The 12,979-nt window shown below is 39.4% G+C and overlaps 1 protein-coding gene across 1 annotated transcript in view; it reads left to right on the forward strand.

The window, feature by feature from the left end:
• The first annotated feature begins 3,922 nt into the window (after window positions 1-3,922).
• The window catches only part of tpo (thyroid peroxidase), an 88,335-nt gene continuing 79,278 nt past the window's right edge, over window positions 3,923-12,979 (forward strand). Inside the window, exon 1 of the mRNA XM_061925066.1 lies at window positions 3,923-4,284. Coding sequence (XP_061781050.1) covers window positions 4,257-4,284 — 28 coding nt within the window. The 5' untranslated portion in view covers window positions 3,923-4,256. The remainder of the gene's footprint in view (window positions 4,285-12,979) is intronic.

Here is a 12,979-nt window from a genome sequence, read left to right on the forward strand (position 1 = left end):
CATAACTAAGACATTTAAAGTGATTTTTATATCACATTTATAAATTTAGCTGATGGCCACTTTGATCCTATAGATTATTTGGTTTTCCATGAATGTTTTGCAAAGAAACGTAAAGGTGACCATTGAGATAGCAGCTGGCAGCTGAAACAAACCCCTTCATGACGCTGCATCAGCACCAAGTCAAGTGTGAATTTCAAGTACACTGCTCAACTGGAAGTGAGCCATGACGGTTTGAAGCAGCATTGAAGCAGCAATCTCCAGGGAAACTTCCATAGCTCGTCCTACGCACAGAGCTAATCACTAATTGCTTTTCTGCTATGTCTTTGCGTCTCTGATTGACAGTTGAGCCTGCTTCTGCTTAGACGTAATGTACACATTACACATGTTGACTGGAAGTCAAATGAAGAAAAACTTCCCACCATTTTAGCCTGCTACTGATTTGTTTAGAGCTTGTTTTTTTGGGTTTTATTTGGTGTAATGTTGAGTTTATTTTGTATTGTAGCGTTTAAAAACCCTATTCGATTGAATTTGTACTTTCATTTTGGCCATTTCAACTTGTATTTTACAAACGTCTTAGTTATTATGTTGGTTATTGGTTATCTTTAAGTTTAGTCCCTCAGGTTACACCGGCATTGTCACCTGACAACCGCTCCAAAACATCACGTAAACACCAGTACCGTTACTGTGTTTGTTATTGAATTAAAATCATGTGGGTTCCCTCCGGGTACTCCGGCTTCCTCCCACCTCCAAAAACATGCACCTGGGGATAGGTTGATTGGCAACACTAAATTGGCCCTAGTGTGTGAATGTGAGTGTGAATGTTGTCTGTCTATCTGTGTTGGCCCTGCGATGAGGTGGCGACTTGTCCAGGGTGTACCCCGCCATCTGCCCGAGTGCAGCTGGGATAGGCTCCAGCACCCCCCGAGACCCTGAACGGGACAAGCGGTACAAAATGGATGGATGGATGTTCATGTATCAGTAGGTAACAAGGCAGTGTTTTTTTTAAATGAGTCAAGCAAGGACAAGACTAAATGAGAGTCACTCTAGCATGGGATTGTTGACTTTAAGGCAAGTGCTTTAGCCACATATTTATACAGCATGAGGAAACTGCACACAACCTTTAAGATTAGTGTCGTACTTACTGGAAACTTCAGCACATACTGTGAAATGGCCTGTTATGCGATGCTTGGCCTGGTTTTCTTCTGCGTTATTGCTACAAGTTTGTCAACTGATGAAGCCAGTCATCTAAATAGTAAGTAATTTAAATATAAATCTTATTTTGTTGAAATGAGCAGACATTGAAAAAAGTGACTCAATATTGTCTCTAGATGAGATCAGCTGTATTTTTTGCACTTTTTCTGTTCTCATTTTTATTTATTTTATCCCTTTCTAGAGAGGCACAAACTGAACATTGCTTTGGACACTTTTTTGATTAATATTTATATAGCTTTTTTCATTAACTGCTTTGAGAAGTTGTTCGAGCAGGGTCATTTAAAAATGATTATGCGCCTGAAAAAATACTTGTCAATTATGCTGAGTGGTTCTTGGATATGAGGGCCGTTAGGGACATTATTCAGAATTACCTCTTACATACACTACTGAAATGCTCTCACACAAACAACTGAACTCTTTTTCTTTTATACACACTACTGAAACACTCTTATAAACACTACTGAAATGCTCTTACATACACTACTGAAATGCTCTTATAAATACTACTGAAACACTCTTATAAACACTATTGAAACACTCTTACATACACTACTGAAACACTCTTATAAATACTACTGAAATGCTCTTACATACACTACTGAAACACTCTTATAAACACTACTGAAATGCTCTTACATACACTACTGAAACACTCTTATAAATACTACTGAAATGCTCTTACATACACTACTGAAACACTCTTATAAACACTACTGAAATGCTCTTACATATACTACTGAAACACTCTTATAAACACTACTGAAACACTCTTATAAACACTACTGAAACATTCTTACATACACGACTGAAACACTTATAAACACTACTGAAACATTCTTACATACACTACTGAAACACTCTTATAAACACTACTGAAACATTCTTACATACACTACTGAAACACTCTTATAAACACTACTGAAACATTCTTACATACACTACTGAAACACTCTTATAAACACTACTGAAACATTCTTACATACACTACTGAAACACTCTTATAAACACTACTGAAACATTCTTACATACACTACTGAAACACTCTTATAAACACTACTGAAATGTTTTTGTCTCACGCACACACACACATGCACACACACCTGGAATTATTTTTCACTAGTTTGTATAAACGGATTTCACCTGTGTGTGTGTGTGTGCTTTTTACACGTCCGTGTGAGAGACAACAATTTCAGTAGTATGTGTGCAAAGATTTCAGTTATGTGTATGAGCGCATCTTACCAGTGTGTATGCAAGCATTTTACCAGTGTGTGTAAGAGCATTTTACCAGTGTGTGTAAGAGCATCTTACCAGTGTGTGTAAGAGCATCTTACTAGTGTGTGTTGACTTGTTCCGTGTTGTGGAAATAAGTTGAGCCAACACACGACGTGTTGCTAACTGTACTTTTATTCACGACTAGTGGGAATAACACATCACATGTCCGGCAACGCTTAAACAGGAAGTACCTCATTCCTTGGGCCAATCATATTCGTGTATACTTCAGGGACCGCTCGGAGATCGTATTACCTAAGAATATTACATCCCCCTTCTTTTAGAAAAATATGGAACACAACATTTAAGAAAACACACTCTGTGCGATAACCATTACTGAAACGTATTGAAATTCAAGTAGCACATGTACGACTGTCATAAAGTAAGAATTCAACAACAGATTTCAATTATCACTTAACTTGCTTGAATGTCATACTGTTGTAAATAGAAACACAATCACAATGTTATTGAATTGTACATATCTGAACACCATTGAGCATAATTTTTATAAGTCCATAACAACTCTGGGCTTAACCTCACGTCCAGACCTTGTCTGATACCGCACAGGCTGTGGGGCTGTTTCTTCTGTTATCTTTGAGGTGTGTGGTGTGTCAGTGTGCGGTGCATGTTGTGTGTCATGTTTTGTGTTTTCTTCAGTCTGAGTGGTCAGTGTCTCTCTTGTGTCCAAGAGATGTCGTCTATTTCGCCTATATTCTTGTCCTCCTGATGCACGTATGTGATATGATCTTTCGGTATCAGCTGAACGAATGACAACTGCTGGTTTCCAGTAGCCTTTCTCCTGAAAACGGATGTATTGTCCTTCATGCAAAGGTGACATTTGCTTAGCTGATCTGTCATAGTATTCCTTCTGCTGGTGTTGTTTGTTGGTTCTCATGATGTGAACATCCTTGTGGCTGATAGTTTTGGGTTGCAGCTGCTGATGGGTGTTAGGCAGGATTGAGCGTGTGCGACGACTCATGAGCAGCTGAACTGGTGATTTGAAGTTGTCCACTGGGGTATTGCGATATTCAAGCAGACTCAGATAAGGGTCTTTCTGATCAGCTTTGGCCTTTTCCATAAGGGACTTTGCAATGTGAACCGACTTCTCGGCTAACCCATTACTTTGAGGATAGCATGGGCTTGAGGTAATATGTGTGAACCCCCATGTGTTGGCAAAAACATCAAACTCTCTACATCTGTACTGTGGACCATTGTCTGATATAACAGTCTCTGGTATCCCGTGTCTTGCAAAAGAAGATTTTAGTTTATGTATAACAGCAGCAGCTGTGGTGCTGTTTAATCTGTTTAGCTCAAAGTATCTGCTGTAATAGTCTACTGTGACTAAATAATCATCATTGTTCCAAGTGAACAGGTCAGTAGCCACTGTTTGCCATGGCCTGTCTGGGATCTTGTGACTTATCACTGGCTCTTTAGTGTTTGATGGTTTATGTTCATTGCAGATGTGGCATTTACCAACTAACTCCTCAATCTGTTTGTTCATCCCAGGCCAGAAGATGATGTCACGCGCTCTTTGTTTACACTTTTCCATACCCATGTGACCTGCATGGATACGGGATAACATCTCTGTGCGCAGTGAGTTGGGTATGATGATTTTTTCCCCCTTGAACAGGATGTTATTCATCTGCGAGAGCTCGTCCCGGTAGTTCCAATACTCCGCTATGTTCTGAGGGCATCGTTTCCTCTCCTCGGGCCATCCTGACTTAATTATCTTTTTCAGCAAGATGAGTTGAGCATCCTTTCCAGTCTCCACCTTGATGTCTTCAAGTCTGGTGTCACTGACAGGTAGGTTGCTATAAACGGTGTGCACTTGCATGTCCATACCTTCACTGAGGCTGGTGTCCTGGTCAGGCAGTGACTTTCTGGAGAGAGTGTCTGCGACAGGAATGTCTTTGCCTGGTCTGTGAGTGATGGTGAAGTTATACCTCTGTAGCTGTAACATCATTCTTTGTAACCTTGGAGGCGCTGCTGCAAGTGGTTTTTGCAAAATGGATTCAAGTGGCTTATGGTCACTTTCCACGGTGATGTGCCGACCATATATGTACTGGTGGAAACGCTTGCACCCAAACAGAATAGCAAATAACTCCTTCTCAATTTGTGCATAATTGACTTCACAATCAGTTAGTGACTTAGATGCATAGCCTATGGGCTTTCCTTCTTGTAATAGTACTGCCCCTAATCCATATTTTGATGCGTCAACTTGGAGTCTGAGTTCCTTGCTCGGGTCAAAATACCTTAACACTGGACCTGGTTCCTGAGTGAGGAGCTCTTTAATCTTTCCGGATGCTTCCTCCTGCTGTGCATCCCATCTGAATTCACTCGAATCTTTTAATAGGTGACGCATGGGTGCATTGACATCAGACAGTCCAGGGGCAAATTTGGACAAGTAGTTAATCATGCCAAGGATTGTTTCCAGCTCACCTTTGTCTCTTGGTGGCTCCATGTCCTTCACAGCTGCAATCTTAGCTGGATCAGGCTTGATTCCATCCTTGGTGATTCGATGCCCAAAATAGCTGACTTCAGTAGCACAGATTGTACTCTTATCTGGGTTGAGCTTAACTCCTCGCTCCCTGGAGCGCTGCAACATTGCACGGAGGTTGGTATCATGTTCTTCTTTAGTCTTGCCATAGATGAGGATATCATCGACTATTGCTGTGACACCCTGCAAACCCTCATAAGTCTCGTCAACTTTACGCTGAAACTCATCTTGAGCCGAAATCAGTCCAAAAGGTAAGCGGAGGAATCTGTATCGTCCGAAAACAGTGTTGAAGGTTGTCAGCTTTGAGGACTCATCTGAGAGCTTGATAGCCCAGTAGCCTGACCTTGCATCCATTACACTGAAGAAACAGGCTCCTGCCAATTTGGATGTGGTGTCCTCAAGGGTAGGTAAGGGGTAGTGCGGGCGTTTGATGACTTTATTTAGATCCCTTGGATCCAGACATACTCTTAGTTTTCCTGTGCGTGGTTTTTCTGCTGCTACCATTGAATTAACCCATTCGGTTGGTTCAGTGACTTTTACAATGATGTCTTGTTTTTCCATGTTTTGTAATTCCTCTTTGAGGTGGTCACGAAGGGCCAGAGGGACGCGCCTAGGTGGGTGAACTACAGGTACTGCTTCAGGTTTAATGTGAATTGTACACTCTCCAGGAAACAGTCCTATTCCTGTGAACACATCAGCAAACTCATCCATAACCGATGTCTCAGGTGTGCTGTGCACGGACAGTATAAGTTTAATGAGTCCAAAATCCAAACAGGCTTTTAATCCTAACACAGGAGGAGCTTGTGTGTCAACGATGTGGACCTTTAATGTCAGATGGATGCTTTTGTACTGGCATTTAATGTTGCATTTTCCTCTGACGGATAACTTCTCACCCCCATAACCATAGAGAGGGCGTGTTGTTGGTTGTAGTGTGTCCTGTATCCCAAGCCTTTGGAAAACATTAGTGGGAATGACATTAGCTGAAGCCCCGGTGTCTAGCTTGAAGGTGACAGTAGTTTTACTTGGTCCAACAAACACATCTGCATATGCCTGTTCAGTTTCTCTTTTGTTACCGCTGCCTTGTGTAACTGCATCAATAAATAATTCTTCATTGTCTGTCTTGCTGAGTGAGTCAATTTCACTTACAGTGTGCACTCCTGTACTCTGCTTTGAGCGGCATACTTTTGCGAAATGGTTCCATTTGCTGCATATCTTGCAGGCTGGACAGTAGTCTTTTGCTCCATGAGGCTTGTTTCCGCAGTAGCCACAACTTTTATGACGCTCTCTGTCCCCATCAGGTCTGTAGGTGTGCTCTGTTGCCTTGTCATGGCGCGTTTTCCAAGCTGTCTTCCTTGGATAATGGCGACTGATAGCATGGACAGTCTGCTCGTGCAGGCCGCTGTAGCCGCTAGCTATAGTTTTGAGCTGTGCTTGTGCCATGTCATGAGACCTGACTATATCTATAGCTTTATCCAACGTCAAATCGGAACCGACACTCAGTAGCTTTTCTCTTACTTTAGGTGAGTGGATCCCAAACACGACACGGTCTCTCACCATCTCCTCCTTGTTTGCATAATTGCAGTCCTTCACAAGCAGTCTCAAATCCGTCAAAAACTGTTCAAATGGCTCGTTGGCTCCTTGGACTTTTTTGTGAAATTTATAACGAGCAAATATTATGTTTGACTTCGGCATGACGTATGCTTCATAGCGCTCATAGTACGTAATCAGTACCTTACGTTCGTCGTCTGTAAGTGTCCATGTGTTATATATGTCCCGTCCTCTTTCGCCAATCCAAATGAGAAGATAGCTGCACTTTTCGTCCTCTCCTTTTTTCTTAAAAGGACCAGAAAACATCAACTCTACGTGGAGCTTAAACTTCCGCCATGCTTCGGGCAGGTTGCTCGCATCCCAATCCATTCGAGGTGAAGGAACTCCGGCGACGTCCATCTTGTTGCAAAATTCTTCTTTCCTTTTATTCTGACACCATGTCTTGTTCCGTGTTGTGGAAATAAGTTGAGCCAACACACGACGTGTTGCTAACTGTACTTTTATTCACGACTAGTGGGAATAACACATCACATGTCCGGCAACGCTTAAACAGGAAGTACCTCATTCCTTGGGCCAATCATATTCGTGTATACTTCAGGGACCGCTCGGAGATCGTAGTACCTAAGAATATTACATGTGTGAGCGATGTTGCATTCCGGTTCCGGTCACCAATAATCCCCGCCCCTTTTCAGACAAGTTTTTTTTTTTTTTTTTTAAAGCCAAGTTGTTGACAAAATGTCTGCCGACAAGTAGCTTAACCGAGGTGGGAGCTCTACTTCATAATTTGAGGGCTTCAGCTGAGAATATAAGAACACTTTCAATGCAACAAGGGTCGGGCTGCCGCCGTGGGTCGCCCCTGCAGCACGCGGCACCTGAGCGGCCACACAGGTGCCTTTCTCCTCCCGACAGCCAAGCAGCCTGGAGCAAATGTTACCTTGCGAGTTTACACTGCAGCATCATCAAGTGCAACGTTTCAGTTCATGGACATCGAAGCAAGAGGAGGAAAAGGTAATTAGACATTATTTATTTCTAAATGATTGTTGAATCCCTCGAAATGTAAGGCGACATGGCATTGTAGTGCGCTACAATGGTAACATGTCGAAATGTGAGTCACGTCGTGGTACGTCAGTAGCTAATCAAATACTAATGATAATGGATTACAATTATTTAGCGTTTTTCTATCGACTTGATAAGGGGTCCCCAAACTACGGCCCGCGGGCCGGTTACGGTCCACCAAAGTCCAACATCTGGTCCGCTGGAAAAAAAAAAGTTGTATTATTATTTTCAATCTGTCTTTTCTAATCCATTTTTTGGTGTCCCCTAGCCGCTCAGGCAAATCATATTGTCTAAAAATGCATTTCCCTGTATGACTTATATTGTCTTGGCTGTTTTCATGTGATCTGATTGTTACATTCTTATTCCAGAGTCACCACACAGCTGCGTGACCATTTCAACAAGGACAGAATAAACAACCTCTGGATTCATGGAACTTCTCTGCACACAAATATATTAATTGGAATATTCAATCAATTTCACATAGAAACATTGTGATTATTATTTTCAACAGTGTGTTGAAAACAACCTTTTTTGGCTCAGAAAGGTTCCTTATGTCTTATTATTCATATGCTTTCAATACTTGTCGGTGTGTAATTCCAGACATAGATGTAAACATTAATGAGACAACAATGAAAATTTTTCAACAAGTGAACCCACTTGAAAATGATGGCAACTATGGAATAGACATTTTCACTTCAATTCTGCACTTTATTCAGTGAACAATATGTGATGTATAAGGTTTGTTCAAATGTTTTCTTCTCTTGTGCAGTGTATTCTGCAAATTAACATTTTGTAAAAAATAAATAAAGGAACCTGTTATACAGACATATATGAAGTTGCCCACTTTATTATTGCAAATATCAAAATAACACTGCAATATGTTTGTGCTGTAAACATTTATGTTTCTACCGTTGAGGTTTTTAAGTTATTTTATGTTCTGACGAGTAATGTCATCCAGCCCCCACCATCACACACACTTTGTCAAAATCTCCCCAAACTTGTCCCAAATGTTTGTGCTACACAATTTTTTTGTCTTATGATTATTGTATTTAGGCTAGGTGTAAATATTAACACATTAACTTAAACTATAATTTTAGACAAACAATATATATTGTCTGACTACAAGAAGCATTGAAAAGTATATAAATAATAAGGCATAACAGGGGCGTCACTAGCTTTTAAGGACAGGGGGGGGGGCTTAGCCCCCAGGAGATGCACAGGATGCGAGCGAACGTAGCGCACGAGCAAAACACTTCACAAACGGCTAACAAAGACTTATAAATAATTCATTGTTATTATTATTTCAGTCGATTTATTTTCAATCTGTGTTCAGTACAACAACAAACATGGCTTTGCACAGTGATATTTTGTTTACAGCATAAACAAGAAACAATTACTTGCATGATCCTTCAAGATACACTGAAACACAATGAAAGTGGTGGCATTAGCCTTTATGTTATTAATTCACAACATAGAGGCTAATGCCACCACTTTAGCTCACAATACAATAATTGTTTGTTCCCAAATATTTTGAAGTTGCACAGATTACATTTTGGGCACATATGTGACTAAAATGGTTGTAAATTAAAGCCCTGGAAATATTACTTAGTTACTTGAATTAAAATAATATCTGGATCGGGATAATTTGGCTTAAATATAATATATATATATATATATATATATATATATATATATATATATATATATATATATATATATATATATATATATATATATATATATATTATGGCAAGCCGTTAAGGAAATTAAATATATATGGAAGTCTGAATAGAAATGAGAAAGGTTTATATATACTGTAAATAAGAAAGACTTAGAGTCCGTCTGCTGATCTGAAAAAGAGCCAAAGCTGTCAAAGAGCTGAGGGATCATCTTCAAAGTGCAATGCTGAAACAAATAATGCAAACAATAAAATGTAACTTCCAGTGTTTGAGATTAACGTAGTCCCGGGGACGGTAAAAAAAATGCACGTAACGAAATGAAATGCTCCCCGGGACAATGGCTTTTAACCATTGTTTTTCTTTTTCTTTTTATGTATTTATTAATTTTACATTTGATATTAAATGTCTTGGTTTTTCCCTCCCTCTGAAAATACAATACAATAAAACAAATATATTTAATGATGTTTTTTTCATTATTTTAACAATAGGATAATGTATATTACTTTATATAGACTCTACCAGAAACACAAAACTTAAAAACTAAATTATTTACAACTGCAGACACAAGGTTTCGTGCAGCTTCGCTCATTTTAAAGGAAGACGGAAGTCCACGCAGGAGAAAAATGACTACAAAGATGGTGTCTGGGTTTTTCTTATATATATATATATATATATATATATATATATATATATGCAAGGTCGCAAAGAAAATGCGGACTGGATTTTGAGTGATGTGGGCATTTTCTATATGAACAAGTGGAATGGATTGGATACCGACGCACTAAAGGGGCTCTCTACCTTACGCTATGAAGTGAGGGAAAATTGAGTGAATAATGACAGGTTATATAATTATTTATTTAAACTCATATTCGGGCCACTTTATAATGAATATGTCGGCATGTATTTGTAAAAAAAAAAAATTGTCCCCAAATTATTTAGGGGGGCTTAAAAATATTTTAGGGGGGCTTGAGCCCCCCTAAAACAGGCCTAACAACGCCAAAGAGGCATAAGGAACCTTTTTTGAGCAAAAAAAAAGGATATTTAATATGTTTATGTGAAATTGATTGAATATTCCAATTAATATATTTGTGTGCAGAGAAGTTCCATGAATCCAGAGGTTGTTTATTCTGTCCTTGTTGAAATGGTCACGCAGCTGTGTGGTGACTCTGGAATAAGAATGTAACAATCAGATCACATGAAAACAGCCAAGACAATATAAGTCATACAGGGAAATGCATTTTTAGACAATATGATTTGCCTGAGCGGCTAGGGGACACCAAAAAATGGATTAGAAAGGACAGATTGAAAATAATAATACAACTTTTTTTTCCCCAGCGGACCAGATGTTGGACTTTGGTGGACCGTAACCGGCCCGCGGGCCGTAGTTTGGGGACCCCTTATCAAGTCGATAGAAAAACGCTAAATAATTGTAATCCATTATCATTAGTATTTGATTAGCTACTGACGTACCACGACGTGACTCACATTTCGACATGTTACCATTGTAGCGCACGACAATGCCATGTCGCCTTACATTTCGAGGGATTCAACAATCATTTAGAAATAAATAATGTCTAATTACCTTTTCCTCCTCTTGCTTTGATGTCCATGAACTGAAACGTTGCACTTGATGATGCTGCAGTGTAAACTCGCAAGGTAACATTTGCTCCAGGCTGCTTGGCTGTCGGGAGGAGAAAGGCACCTGTGTGGCCGCTCAGGTGCCGCGTCCTGCAGGGGCGACCCACGGCGGCAGCCCGACCCTTGTTGCATTGAAAGTGTTCTTATATTCTCAGCTGAAGCCCTCAAATTATGAAGTGGAGCTCCCGCCTCGGTTAAGCTACTTGTCGGCAGACATTTTGTCAACAACTTGGCTTTAAAAAAAAAAAAAAAAAACTTGTCTGAAAAGGGGCGGGGATTATTGGTGACCGGAACCGGAATGCAACATCGCTCACACACACTAGTAAGATGCTCTTACACACACTGGTAAGATGCTCTTACACACACTGGTAAAATGCTCGCATACACACTGGTAAGATGCTCTTACACACACTGGTAAAATGCTTGCATACACACTGGTAAGATGCGCTCATACACATAACTGAAATCTTTGCAAACATACTACTGAAATTGTTGTCTCTCACACGGACGTGTAAAAAGCACACACACACACAGGTGAAATCCGTTTATACATACTAGTGAAAAATAATTCCAGGTGTGTGTGCGTGCGTGAGACAAAAACATTTCAGTAGTGTTTATAAGAGTGTTTCAGTAGTGTATGTAAGAATGTTTCAGTAGTGTTTATAAGAGTGTTTCAGTAGTGTATGTAAGAATGTTTCAGTAGTGTTTATAAGAGTGTTTCAGTAGTGTATGTAAGAATGTTTCAGTAGTGTTTATAAGAGTGTTTCAGTAGTGTTTATAAGAGTGTTTCAGTAGTATATGTAAGAGTATTTCAGTAGTGTTTATAAGAGTGTTTCAGTAGTGTATGTAAAAGCATTTCAGTAGTGTTTATAAGAGTGTTTCAGTAGTGTATGTAAGAGCATTTCAGTAGTGTTTATAAGAGTGTTTCAGTAATGTATGTAAGAGTGTTTCAGTAGAGTTTATAAGAGTGTTTCAGTAGTATTTATAAGAGCATTTCAGTAGTGTATGTAAGAGCATTTCAGTAGTGTTTATAAGAGTGTTTCAGTAGTGTGTATAAAAGAAAAACATTTCAGTTGTTTATGTGAGAGCATTTCAGTAGTGTATGTAAGAGCATTTCAGTAGTGTTTATAAGAGTGTTTCAGTAGTGTGTATAAAAGAAAAAGATTTCAGTTGTTTGTGTGAGAGCATTTCAGTAGTGTATGTAAGAGGTAATTCTGAATAATGTCCCTAACGGCCCCTCATACTTGGATGATTCTTTTTTTGTAGAAATATACTGCACATTCATTTGGATGTCGTTTTGGAACATTTCAGAAACATTTTGGAACCCTGTTTTTTTTTTTTTACATCAGCATTTAATGTAATTCCATTAGGGAAGAACATTGTCACATCTAATAAGTTGTATGACTGCAGTATTTTTGCACATTTATGTACATTGTGCGACATACCTTTAAAATCATACAAAACCCAAACCAGTGAAGTTGGCACGTTGTGTAAATCGTAAATAAAAATAGAATACAATGATTTGCACCCACCTGTTTGCAATTAGCCTGTTCACCTGTGGGATGTTCCAAATAAGTGTTTGTTGAGCATTCCTCAACTTTCTCAGTCGTTTTTGCCACTTGTGCCAGCTTTTTTGAAACATGTTGCAGGCATCAAATTCCAAATTAGATAATATATGCAAAAAATAACAAAGTTCACCAGTTTGAACGTTAAGTCATTCCAATGGGAATTTCATGAACATTTGGGATTTTTTTTGGAAATGGCCAAAAACTAGAATGTTCTGAATGAGTTCAAATGGTTGGTGTTGGAATTTTTCAAAACGGTTGAGAAATGTTAAATAATAATAAATAATAATGGATTAGATTTTATATTGCGCTTTTCTATTATTATATACTCAAAGCGCTCACAGAGAAGTGGGATCCCATCATTCATTCACACCTGGTGGTGGTAAGCTACATTTGTAGCCACAGCTGCTCTGGGGTAGACTGACGGAAGCGAGGCTGCCAGTTTGCGCCTGCGGGCCCTCCGACCACCACCTATCATTCATTCATCATTCATTCACCAGTGTGAGCGGCACCGG

Source organism: Nerophis lumbriciformis, linkage group LG29, assembly GCF_033978685.3.
Source record: "Nerophis lumbriciformis linkage group LG29, RoL_Nlum_v2.1, whole genome shotgun sequence".
Lineage (NCBI taxonomy): Eukaryota > Metazoa > Chordata > Actinopteri > Syngnathiformes > Syngnathidae > Nerophis > Nerophis lumbriciformis.